The sequence below is a fragment of the Cyanistes caeruleus genome, chromosome 17 (assembly GCF_971803275.1).
Source record: "Cyanistes caeruleus chromosome 17, bCyaCae1.hap1.1, whole genome shotgun sequence".
NCBI classification, from domain to species: Eukaryota; Metazoa; Chordata; class Aves; order Passeriformes; family Paridae; genus Cyanistes; species Cyanistes caeruleus.
This window is the reverse complement of record NC_141717.1, coordinates 9,838,987-9,852,814: the sequence shown is the minus strand read 5'-3', so window position 1 is coordinate 9,852,814 and position 13,828 is coordinate 9,838,987. Positions and strand designations below refer to the sequence as shown.

General features: G+C 38.3%; 1 protein-coding gene across 2 annotated transcripts in view; it reads right to left on the bottom strand.

Annotated features, from left to right (window-relative positions):
- Window positions 1-603: 603 nt before the first annotated feature.
- The window catches only part of CYTH3 (cytohesin 3), a 48,861-nt gene continuing 35,636 nt past the window's right edge, over window positions 604-13,828 (bottom strand). For both annotated transcript variants that reach the window (XM_086854766.1, XM_023936743.2), the window contains 6 exons: window positions 13,219-13,367; window positions 12,321-12,432; window positions 5,048-5,124; window positions 4,895-4,966; window positions 4,608-4,762; window positions 604-3,992 (listed from right to left, as the gene is read on the bottom strand). In XM_086854766.1, coding sequence (XP_086710892.1) covers window positions 3,920-3,992; window positions 4,608-4,762; window positions 4,895-4,966; window positions 5,048-5,124; window positions 12,321-12,432; window positions 13,219-13,367 — 638 coding nt within the window. In that variant the 3' untranslated portion in view covers window positions 604-3,919. The remainder of the gene's footprint in view (window positions 3,993-4,607; window positions 4,763-4,894; window positions 4,967-5,047; window positions 5,125-12,320; window positions 12,433-13,218; window positions 13,368-13,828) is intronic.

Below are 13,828 nucleotides of genomic sequence, written 5' to 3'. Positions count from 1 at the left end.
AAGTAACATGGCAAAGTAACCAACATTCCTGTCCTGTATCTGGCTTTTTTTTCCTCTTTTGTCCTCTGGCTCCAAGATTTGGTGTCTTGTCCTTTGTCTGGTAACTCCAGCACAACTGTCTAAAAGGAGTTAGTGTTGTTGCTGTGCCTCCCTTCAGAGCCCCACAGGCAGCAGCCGCCCCAAGTGGCTCTGGAGCAGGGAGGGCACTGGGTGACACTGCCCCAGAGCTGTGCAGCAGCACCTGTTTCTAATTGCTAATTGAGGAAACCAATTAATCTACTCCAGGAGCAGAGATCCGCTTCCCCCTGCACATCTGACTGAAACTCCTGGCAGGGAGCTGACAAAATAAAATACCTCAATTTAGGGTGGCTCTCAAGGGAAAGCAGCTTTTACTGGAGTCACACTCATGTGGTAACACACTTTACTGAAACATTTTGCAGTTGAAAGGTTTATTCTCTGAAAAATTAAACCTGATAATGTAAAGTACTCTGCCTAAGGGTAGGGAAAAGAAGCCTTTTATTTACAAGAGCAGTTGTAAAATTAAAGCTTAACCTCAAAAGTCAGCAATTGCCTCCTATGTATTCCTGGTAAATGAGGAGACAGTACAGTTTCACACTTTATTTTTGAGAAAATTGACAGATTTAAGCAACAGGTCTTAATGATAAATGAAAACATTAATATTGCAGTGGCTTTACATAAGAACATCACCGTTGTAACAATGATTGATACAGAATATTTGTCATGCAAATCACTTGTATACACCAAGTAATACTCATATCAATACATACCTGTACAGTATTTACATTTTATATTTAAACTCTAGCTAGAAACATTTTCCAAGAAAATATAGAAATGAAACTGGTAAGCCAGGAGTCTTAATTTGTAGTATCTTGTCTACAACAGACCTAGCTTTTCCAGCAAGCATATCTACATAGATATGTAATAAATCTTAAAAATACGCAGTTTTTTTATATATGAAGCATTATAAATGCTGCTCACTTTATAAAGGTTCAATTTTGTACCAGTTTAAAATGGTTCAAAATGCTAAGTGATGCAGAGCTTATTTTGTCAGAATATTGTAAAATTTAAGTCAGTCCAGCTGAGCTTAAGTTTTGTGTACAGTTCCCTCCCAGCTGCACTGGCACCACGTCTCTCACTGCCCCTGCTGTTGTAGAGGGCAGGCTCAAAAGTAAAGAGCTCAAGAATTACTCAAGTTTCAGTGCCATAGGAAGGGAGAATCTGTTGTCCCCAGAGGACTTTTCTTCAGCATGGTCAAACTGTAACAGATCCTGCTTTAGGCCACCGAGCAGCCACTTTCATTAGCCACCCCTGGACTTGAAGCCAAATAAAAAAGGGAAAGGTTGAGAGATTTTTCTTTACCCTCGTGGATAGTACCTGATATGGCCAAAATTTTCACAAGCCACTTTGTTTTACTGGCCTCATGGCCGGTGGAAATTTTGGGCCAGTTTCACTCCCTGTTAATACTGTTACAAAGAACATTTGAAATCAAATATTAACACACACAAAAGCGCTATTCCATTAGCTTTGGTAAATTAAATAGATACACTGAGCACCACAAATAGCTGTTTAAGATGTTGCATTTCAATGCTAAGAAATAATGTATTTCCTGCTATAATATCTTCAGTTACATGTTACTCTAAATAATTATTTCTGCCGGATATAAGAACTTCAAACTAAATACAGCAAATGAACTCTCAAGGCATTTCCTTCATGCTTACAAGCAGATATCCTCACCTGGTTAAATAAATAGATTTTCTCAAAGGTGGCATTTCAGAAGATAAGAATTGATACAAAAGTGCTTCATGGCTTATTAATGCTTTTGTAATCTCACATTTCTCCAGAAATACTGTATTTGCTGCCTTTCACCTCTACACTCACTAGTACCACTGATTTGGCTTGTCACTATTTGCATTACAAATCTACTTGTCCAAAGCCAAGACTGATGTAGGCAGTGCTTGAAAACAAAATGTCACTGCAGAATAGAAGACTCAAAACAAGTGCTGGCAGCAGTTCCATCATTGTGCTGCTTTGCAAACACAGTACACACAACTTAATTAATTTCTATAAAGAGTTTAAATGTGTTTCATTAAGGAAAGATATCCCCACACTGACACTAATTCATGAATTCTACCTCCTCTGGCTGAGTTTTACTCCTTTGGAAGCACTCATTTAAATATTCACCCAAGCAATTCCACACACCCTGGGGAAAATCTAAAATGTAGTAAAGTTTACTTTGTTCTTTTTCCTCTCAGCCTCTTTTGCAAACATGCAATAAAGCAAAACACTCACAAGGGCTGACACCTCATGCAAAACAAGGCAAATCAGTAAAACAGTGAAACAGATTCTCCCTTACAGTTCAAAGGAGATTTCAAACAGATCAACTTGGTAAGTCTGTGGGTTTGCCAGTGCAGCACATCTCCCTCCAAGAGACCAACAAGCAAAGCTGCTTTAACCTTTTGGGTCTCCAATGCATTCACTGGCACAGTAGGCATGGCTCAGGTTCAACAAGTTTGGGAAAAACTGATAGTAACAGAAGCAGTAGAGTCAAAACCTCCCACTTTTTGCCCCCATTGTGGAATTAGGGGTTTTAAGAACAATTATCTTAAGAACAGTATGTGTGCTATCAACAGAAGAGCACTGGAGTAAAATCTGCTGCAGCAGTTGATGTATTCCTGAAAGACCCATCAGTAGGATCACAGAAAGATCTTTACAGGTTTCAAAAACAGAGGCACATGCCTGTGGGGAAGTCTAGCTGTACCAGGTAATCAATGTGTAATACTTTATTTCTTAGTAAAAATGTCTAATTCTTTTCAATTTCAACTGCTGTAGTGCAAATCTGAAAAATTGCCTCTAAAAATGCACAAAAACCACTGAACCTGTATAAACTTGCATGAACTCTGTATGTCCAAAGTTTGTTATCAAGCAGAGGAATGAATCCTGCTTGCTTAACTCTCTAGGGCTGCATCTCCAAGAGACAGTTCACCTACCTGGATTTTCCCTTTAAAAACACTGAATGCATGTGAAATTATTTGGGGGTGTTTTCATATGCAAGGCCTAAAACCACACAAGCTCTGTCATCTCTTTCCTTTAGTAGTAACTTAGTGTTAATCAAATTACAGCATCTCAAATATAAGAAGGACATTACAATATAAAAAGCATATTAAACCAGTCTTTAAACCTTAGTGTTTAAAACACCAGACCACACCTGGTACTTCATGTCATGGCCACAATCTCACCTCTGCTGCTGGGCCCTGCCTGTATTTCAGTGCACCCTGACAAACTCTTTATCACCATGAGGTACTGACTGAGCTGCCAGTCACTGTGTTTCTGAAGAAAAGCTATTTCCATCAAGGTAGGAGAGGAATTCAGAATGAAAGCTGCACTCAGCTGCTACTGTGAAACACACACAACTGAAAACTGACATTGGGATTGTGAGGTTTCTGCTTACAGGAAAATGCAGTGCCAGATCATGCCGTGCTCCACTGCTGGTGCTACAGTTCATTGAGAACTTAAACTCAACTCCTTCTTTTATGGGAAATGTGCTCAGGTAACAGGCAGAGGACATTTTAGTGTTAGCCCTGAACTCCCTCCCTCTCAACCCAACTGGAATTGTCACTAATGTAGGTGAAAACAAGGCTTCCATGTGTTCAGTTGAATTAAGTTTAAATATAATCATTTGCTGGGATTTGAAGCTAGCTTCAAATATATACCAGTAACTATTTACCCTGAAAAGTTTTGCCAAGTTTTATGCCATAGTAAAATGTGTGTATATATATATATATATGTATATATATATAAAATTTACAGTTGTCTTCATTTAGTTTGTCTAATTTCTTCTATCACTCCACAGTATGCTCAGTTATAGGGTGATGCAGGTCTACAAGTTGCTGATCATGTTCTATTTCTTATTTGCAATTCTTCTTTTCCTTGTTGCCAGCATATCATAAAAGGGATCCCTGCTGATACTTGCTCTGGAAGAGAAAAAAGGAATCATCGGTTTGGTTAACATATACCTGTGTTTGAAAACTAAAACTTATGTTCTCCCTTCCTTGTGGATAACTCCACACTCTTTTAAGATGGGTGGCTGATTTCTAAGCACTACAAATATTTCTTTAGCACAAGGTGCTATTCCAATGTGATTTGTTTAGAGTTCACACCTTCACATCTTGACCATTATTTACTCCTGTAAGTGTGGATCTGCTTAGAAACCTTACAACATAAAATCAAGCTGTGGAAGTTTAAAGCTGCTTGTGCACATGCTTAAGATACATGTCACTAAAGTTAATTATTGGGTGAAGTAAGAATCAAATTGAATTAGGTTTAAAGACAATTAACAAAAGGTTTTACATTTGCATAGAACAATAAATCCATATTCTCCTCATTTGAGTTAGCAGCAGTATTTCCTTAGTACCACACAGTTACAGATTTGTATCTTGGTCCATCAACCCCACTGAGCTCGTTTTTAGTCCCAGAGGACATTGCCACATCAGAGTTCTTCAAACAAGTTTCAACAAATTCTCTTAGTATCATACTCTGAAAAGAGCTTACACTTCATTTCTGGAAGACATTTAAGACTTTAAACTCACTTGATAGATTTAATCCACTCTTCCTTTTCTTCTGGGGTGGGAGCAGATATTCTATATACTACATGGTTGCCTTCCACCACTCTACCGTCAGCTTCAGTTTTACACGCTTTAATTACTTGACCTTTATGACTGGGGTTGTAGAGCTCAAAGCAGTTCTAGAGGATAGAAATGAAGTAATAAATTTAAAAAACAAAACAAAACTGACAAATTAATTCATTTAAAAGTACAATTAAGTTCCATATGGTTTACTCATCTTCATTTAAAAAATAAATATGAAATTGTCTTACTGGTTTTCTAGGGTCTTCGACTTCTCTTATGCTAAGATTTTCTAATGGAATAATTCCTCTAGGTTCTTTGTCCTAAAAAATTAGGAAAATATCACATTATTAGTTATTTATAAATCTTGATTACGAAGAAAATTCACCATGATATATACTCACTGTTGTGTATTCAAAGTAATACAAGCAATTATCAGTCAGAATAAACCATCTCCGTTTCCATGTTTTTACTCTTCCCCCTACAAACAAAAGGTATTCCAGAATTAAACATGTGCTGCTGTCAGGGATTTAACAACGCCCAAGGAAATAATCAAGTTTTGCTTATTTTTTGAAGTATGGTTTAATTGCTTAATGGTAAATGGATCAGGCACAGATGAGCAAGGTTAAAGGAACATGTTACTGCAACTTGTCCTGAGGCAGCATCAACTATGGAGGTGCCATCAGCCACAAGAGCCATGGGCAACAGTGAGTGGCCAGACCTGCTCCCTCTGTCCAGGCCCTCACATGTGTTCATCACACCAAGAATACCAGCTCTGCAGAGTGCTGGGCACAGCCAGGGCTGCCAGGGTGTGAGTGAGGCCAGCCCTGTGCTGCTCTGGCAGCCACAGCCACTCACACCAGCACTGGCTGCAGAACCAGCACCTGCATTCCTGCAACAGGAGCAACCCCCTCAACAGCTTGTCTTGGGCAAGGAAAGGGTCCCATCAATAAAATTACAGGCATTTTATCACCTTCCTGTCACTCCACTCATGAGTAAACATGTGATTAAGAACCTGTCTTTACTTTCAGATTTAACATCAAGTGCGTAAGGTGCTTATAAACATTAACAGAATATGTGTCATCAATGAGGGGCAAATCCTATGCTAAAATATACCATCTTTACTAATTTGTCATCTTTCAGTACTTTTAAAACATGTTCTCTTCATGGGTTAATATATCATTGAGTATACTTGACAGAAGAAATAGCTACTGCTCCAAAAATGCCAATTTTTCCTTCATTAACAGCTTAGACAACAGCAACCAGAGTTCCTCTTTCTTATGCCTGCTAATGTCACCCTGTAGGGAACAGTTCCTTTTTAGAAACAACAGAATTATTTTGGCCCTTTCAGTTGTTTTTCTGCCATTGGCTGCTTCAGAACACACCTGGCTTCCCACATTACATTATTTTAAAACTCATTTCCAAGAAATACAATTGTAGATAGAGCATGCATAAGTTATTAGTTTAAAGGTTTAGATCCACCATAGTTATCTGACTTCAGGATTATGTCACCACCTGTGCATCATCCATTCAGCAGTGATTTAATTTCATTAAGCCAACATTTCAAAAGAATTGATCTTGCTATTGAACACCTGTGCATAAAAGAGCACCATTAATACACACAAGACACACCCAGTTTAATCCAAGTCATATAATCAAATTCAAGACATAAGCATAATTTTTTGATCTTTTCATTCTGCTTAAGATAGCTGGATTTTTGTTTAATACAGAAATCCAAATCATATTAAATTAAAGAACAATTCTAGAGATATCATAACATTTCTTGATACCAATCTACTACGTATTTGCATGGCAGACCAAGTATGTTGCATGTTGTACCTTCCTTTTGCTGGGTTTCACAACCTCCACAATAACCCAGTGCTAACACACTGCAACATTCAATGTACTCAATAAAATTTATGTTTCCATCAGATGCACTCGTATCTTAAGAAAAATTTAATCTGCAAGCAGGTGTGGTGAAATAAGTGAAGGCAAAACAGTGCAAGATGCAGAAGCCGTGACACAATGAATGGTTGAGTGAACTGGAGACAGTGAGGGAAGAACTGGTGGCATTTTAGTACAACCACCGTGACAGATCCTTAAATAAAGCATTGCAGAGATGTTCAAACTGGCACGTAAGTCACTAGAAAAATCCCCCATCACCTTGACCGAGAGCTGGCTCAAGTATCAGGAAGTATTTGGGCTTGGAATGATGAACTCAAGCTTGACTCACATCCAGACCAATGGAAAAGCAGCTGCCAAGTCAGGGCGATTGCCAGGGCACTCCCTGCCATCACCACAATGTGACTTATTTTCACATAACCCAGGATCAACTGCCATGGCTTTAAGTCACGTTCTGCTCTCCAAGGTTAGCAGATTAACTTCACTTAACATTTTTATGGCCCTAGAACATCACCATGTTTTTCAGGCTAACAGGTAACATTGGCTATCAGAGGTCATGGCTTGCCCAGTTCTAGTAGGAAAATAATTCAGGAGGAGAGAGAATGAATCAAAGAGGAGAAGAGGTTACTATCACAGAGCAGATTAAAGTGAACACAGGTGTTTCTCATTAACGGTGATATAATGCCAAAACACAATAAAAAAAAAAAACAGTAATAACCATATATTTAAAAGAAGATCTGTTTATAATTTAAGAAAGAAACAACAGACCTAAAACACACACTTCCAGAACAATATAAATTGCCAAGCAGTAAACAACAGTTGAGTTTGCTGAATGTTATCCTGACAACATCCGCTCTCTCTGGAAAAGCCAGATTTCTCAAACCTGAAACCTTCTGTAATCATGCTGCAGTTTTGAAGCAGCTTTTGTCATGAAACATCTCCCAGCTCCAGGGAAGCCACAAAGAAGATTAAGTATTTCCAACAACATCCCTCTTACTGCTTCCTTCTCCCTAAAACAGCCAGTAGCTCACTGTGTTACAGCACTCATGGGAGTCATAGAAATAGACCTTAAGTCCCTGCTCCACCAAGCTATCAGTTACTCTTCCAAAGGAAAAAAAAAAAACCAACAAACCAAAAAACGGAAAAAAAAGAAAATAAAAATAAATCAGTTACACAGGGCTTTTGGTGGGATAAGGAACTACTCTCACACATAATTCTCTGTCTCCCCACCCCATTACTGAGTTTCAGCTGTCAACAGCACAGAAACTCTAATAAAGTTCAAAATCTAATCTGTATTAATCAAATTTGCAGGGGTCACCACATCACACATGTTTAATACGCCTTTACTTGGGCTGCAGCCCAAGCAGTTGGCTGATAAGGCACTGTGGCCTGTGAACTGCACATGAGATTAATAGGTAAAAACATGTGATAACAAAACATTCTTGTCCTTGGCTGAGATTGCTGTAGGCTCACAAAACAACAACAGAGGGTTTAGCATCATACCTCATCTCTTATTCCGGCTCCCAGCCTTTTAAAGATTAAGACTGGAAGGAATTAAGTTAGCAGAAGAGGATCAAGAAAACCAGAGTATAAATCCATAAACATTTACAGAAATGCAGAGATAAGTGACATACTTCTAAAAGATCAAGCTGATTACAAAACTGCACAGACATCTCAAATAATGAAATACAGAAGCACTGCATCTTCCATAGTAGGTGGAAATATAAGTAAACTACAAGAAAAGGCTACAAGGCAAAACGTACAGAAACAGGAACAGAAATCCTCTTCACCTTTGTAACTCAACATAGGATTTTTTTTTTTTAAACTCTGGGCAAAGTACAAACTAGGCAACAAGATAAAAGAAACCATCTCTAATAAAGGGAAAAGCAACTGGCAATGACTTAAGAAACATAAATCCTAAAAAAGGCCTTAAGGCTAAAGGCAGCAAGGTACCTAAAGATACAAAGTTCTACTCAAATCTGCAGGTCATTTCTATAGAAGTTCTAAAGCTGAAGGAGAGGGATGCACAGACCAATAATGCTTTCTTTTCTCCTGTGTTCATTTAGACAGCACCAGACAGAAAAGACTCTACAACTACGCAGTTGGTTGGACAAAAGTTTGGCTTTCTTTTAAAAAGCATTTTCCAATGACCACAACACTGATTATCTGAACCTGGAAGAGCCTCAGTCCCCACAAGAGCCAAGCAGGTACCGGAAGGCACCGGTTTCCTGATCAGCCAGCACTGTTCTCTCATCCCAGATTAGGGAAGAGAAACAACATCCTCCCAAGGACAGATGTGCTGGAATGAGCACCGCTGGCAGGACAGGCCCGGATGTGAAGCTTTTGGATCATCTCCAAGCATTCCGTAACCGCCTGACTGGCAGAAAAAAATAACACACTCATGTGTCTGGCTGGAATAGTTTCCTCTCCAGCTTGGGGGAGTAATGTCATAGTTTCCCTCTAACTAGAAGAAAATATTACACAAACCAAGCAATTTGCCAAGGGAAGCTGTTTAAGGCAAGGAAGCAGCTTCCTAGCAAAACAGTTCTAACTTAGATATTAGCAAAGAGAGTTCAGGCAACAATTTCAAAATACCTTAGAATAGATGGCAGAAAATGTCATGGTATCAACATCACTCGTTATACAGAAAAATCTGAAGGCTCATAATGTGTCAAGCTGCTCCAAGGACAACTCACTAGCACTCAGCAGCTTTCAGTTTTAAACTTGGTGCATTCATTTTCATTACACCATGCTTCAACCGATGCAGAATTGAATGATAATTTAGGCCTACCAAGATAAAGATGTCTATTTAAAGGCACTGGCTAAGTCCAGATAGATAAAACCAGAATTGCTGTCTGGTTGCCAGGTTTGGCACTTAGACTTCATGCAGCCACCTCTGAACAATTCAGAGCAGCAAACTCTTCAAAAGCCTTCTGAACCCTCCCAGTCTTCTAAAACCCAGACTGGTCTTTTGGACCAATGAATTTTACAATATATGAAAGTTTCATGATATCAATCTTCTGCCCAGAGAAAAATCAATATAGTGAGGGATGGAATACTAAAAATGGGGTCCAGCTACATAAATGAGAAGAGCTGACTATGAGAAACACCAGATACAAAATACTGTCTTGATATACTCAGTCTGCAAGTAGTCTTAGTCATGTTTTAGCTTTACATAAAAACTTTCTATTTCAACTTTTATGTTTTATGATAAGTGAGCACTTAAACCCTCATAACAGGAGTTTGTCTCCATAGCATTTCAACACGACACAATCTTTTAGTATCAGAATCTTCTAGAACTGAAGGAAACCCTCCCCACTTCACAAGAAGTGCTTCTCAAGAGAAAGGACTGTAAAAACACAGTGTTGATTGAGACAGCACTCTCAACACACAATTTAAGACTCCTAGCAAATAGGAAATTTGAATGAGAGGAAAGAAAGAAAAGGGGAGGAAAGAAGGGGGCTGAAAAAAACAAAAAAGAGAGACTCTCAGGTTTATTTCTGGTCATTGCATCTAAACTAGCAATGTATTAGTCTGTACCAGTCTGTGTCTGTGGAAAAAATGCAGTCTTTCACAGAAGCACAGCTCCAGGCATTCCCAGGCTGATTCACCGGAGGCTTCTGGACATGTTTCATTTCTTTATTCAAATAACCCTCATCCTGTGGGAGTGTTACGTGTAACAACACCCTTCTGCTTCACACACCCTTTTACTACTGGGTTTTCTGTGCACTGTGCCTCATCTGCATCCTACACACCAAAGACTCAGGCAGATTTTTCAGTCCTGGCCTGTGGTTTATTGACTTTGCACCAGAGCCAGAGACAGTCTGTGCAGAAGTTCCTGGCAGCTCTCACTCACTTTCAGTCATCGCTTCCTCAGTTTCTTTGTTCCTCTATTTTTTATTAGATCTCTTTTATGGGCAGTTTCTTTCACAGAGGATGCTGTCACTCCTCTACACATACTCACACTTGCCTGCACTCTCATTATGTGTGTAAGTCCATGAGGGAGCACTGGCAACAGCAATAGGCACAGCATGGTCTTACACTCAACCTTTTCTCCAAGAAGCACATTCCACTTACAACAGCTTGAAAGGATTTTCTGTTAACCATCATCTCATGCTAGCAAATGGAGAAAAGCTGCAAAGTCATGTTTGAAATTGTGCCAGCTTAGCCAATACAGGTCAAAAAGCAAGAGCTTTGCTTTTCTGTAGTTAGAAAAGGAACTCCAGAGCATCTGTAGCACAGAGGTCAAAATCTGACATTGGGAACACGTGAATGAATTCCAAATGCTTCCTTTCCACATCCATTTCCTTCCACCACAAGCATGACGACCAAGTTCCAGGTGCAATCAGCAGAGGGGGCCCATGGCTCTATCCAGGCTCTACTTTCACCATCCTCCCCCATGTGTACCCCAGCACACATCCCTTTCTACACTTTAGTCACCATGCTCCGAGTGCAAAGTTCCTCCCACTTTAACACATTAAAGTGGCCAGCAACTGGCTCTAGTTAAGTGTATGCTGGTGTTTAAATTTTAAAAATTCATTGTTTTGAAAACATCTGAAGTGTCAATCTCCTGTATATAGGAAAAAACTTCCCTAAGGCCAAGCAAGAAAGTGAATCCCATCAACTTTACAAGAGTCTGTAAAAACAAAAGCATCTTGCAGTGCCAGCAGACTGAACTACCTGAGGTTTCTGCAACCCTAAATTTGAAGCTCATTTAAGACTCTGTTAAAGAAGCTAAATGTATTATTTAAAAAGGAAAACAACGAGGAAAAAGAACAGCTTTTACAAATATATAGTTCAAATGTAATCAATCTTTCAATAATCTATTATCATTGATTAACAAGTAACAAACACTCTGAAACTTCATGACAGAGTAAGACATGTTGTTTACTCTCAGTAGAGATTATTCTTTCCTTGTTATGTTCTTCCATGAATGAGAAAAGTGTGCTGAAGTCATCCTTATTTTTCTGCTTTGCATGTAAATGCTTTCTTCTTTTGCAGAACACACCTGCATGTGAGTTAGACACTGACATGCCAGTCCCTCAGAGCACCACTGATGACACTGTTAGTGACACTGAGTGAGAAAGCAAAATGCTACAAAGAATCTGATTTTAAAAAAAAAGAAAAAGAAAAAAGAAAAAACCAGGAGGAAGGAGGAAGAAAATAAAAGAATGAGCAACTGAAGAAGAGGGGACTGGAAAGCAATCAGATACGTACCTCCTAATGCAGAATAAGCAGAGACAGCCAGTCACAGAACAGAAAGGTGATAGGTCATAGGCCATAAGGAAAACAAGAAGGCACATTTAAACCACTCATTAAAAAATCATAGCCAAAACCAAACCAAGAGAAACTCACAAATAATATGGAAAAATAAAGACATACAAAAATAACTGTTTGAAGAGAAATCCTTTTTTTGTACACAGAAAACTGTGTTGAAACATCACACAGTTTTCTGAGATGACCTTATGGAGACTTAGTTGTTATTTATCAGTCACAGCATGTGGTAAATACCATGTGGTGTTTCCTTTTTGTCACCGAGTTTTTATTTCTCAGATCTCAGAAATAAAACTCTGAAGTTTGAAACAAGATTGCTAATTTGAGTATGCAAAATAAGAAGCAACAGCCTTCAGATGTAAAGGAGCTACTTATTTTGGTTCATACATTTTAAATACAAAGTTAAACCTGTTACCTTGACAAGAAAGCAGGAAGACACGGAGCAGCAAACATGCCAACAATGAACAAACATACAGCAGCAGAACTGCCCTTGTGACTAACCTAATTTCAGCAGCCAACCTTCTCTATCTGGATTAAAAAATGTATGCGTTAGATCATTTCCATCATCCTCTGGAATTTTAAATGGCTCATTCTTAATACTTTCATATAAATTCTAGAAAAATAAAAAAAAAAAAAAAGAGGAAAAAGACCTCATTAACAGATGTCTTAACAGAAAATGCAACCAGGATATCTTACTGTTTCTCAGCCTATTAGTATAAAAAGCACAGGAAATAATGTCCATAAAATTCTGGACCCCCCCCCCCACCAATCTTTATTTACTACTTTGATCAAGTTTGATTTTAAACTACTTCATCTATAATCAAATCTATTTTCAGTACAAAATTTTTAAGCACGCCTAGCAATGACAATTCTATTTTAACATCAGCATTTGATATTTCAAAGGTTTCAAGATCAGTTTCATTTAGTACAAGTTTTGCCAAATGAATCTGGGTTTTCAGAAAATGGTGTAGCCCACAACACTGTCTTACAGCAGTTATTTTTATTGATTTCTCAAGGAGGGAGCTCCATAAGACACGTGAGAAAATTGAGAGGCTGTAAAGAAAAAAATAATTTTTACCATTTTTTCTGATAGAAATGCTACTTTTTTTTCATAAGAAGCCAATTCCACAAGAATTTTGCCAGAAGCAAACTACTGAGATACACAGAGTCTTTTCTCTGAAACAGCCTGCTCTCAACAAAAGGTTGGATATAGGGAGAATTAGCTCAAAGTAGCTGTAAATAACAAAAAATGCTTCTTTCAGCTACTCAAATGGTTACACATGCTAGAAAATGCTCTTTTGCCTTCCCTTGACGAATTTGCCTGAGAACTGTTGTACACACTTTTAAGTCTGTTATTAAAAACACAAAGCCAGGCTTTGTCTTACCCAGCCCAACTTACCCTTAGCAATTCCTCTGGAAGGTCTCCACCTTCATTAATTCCACGATTCATGGAGATAAACCTCTCCACTGTGGGTTTATCTCGCACATTGTGGTTGTGCAGGCTGGTATTCAACATAATGATGGCAAATGAAAGCACGTAACATGTATCTGAAATCAGATTTGAAAAATGGTTTATCTTCCCATGTGTTGTGTGTACAAACCTGTAAAATTAGTAGAGAGCTCATCCCTATCTGATAAAGAAAAAAAAACGGTCAAAAAATCCTGAACACTGTACATAAATCTAAAATCCTTAAGCTGTTGAAGTAAGCCCAACAAGAAAAAAATGTTACAATTCAAATAAAAAACAAGTATAAGAGAAACTTTATGAGAATCCAAAAAAAATTAAACTCTTATGAAATCATTGCTATCACCCTAAATTAACATTTCACTTGAAATTCTGAAGTGTTGGGCAAAATGTTCTCTGCACAGATTTTGCCTAAATTATAGTGGTGGATGCTATAATAAACCTGGTCCATCAGCCTCCTCCTACTCAAAGTACTTCCAAAGCTCTCTCCAAAGAGAAAGAATGGTCTCTTCAAAAAAATATTTTGACTGTATTTAAAAAGACT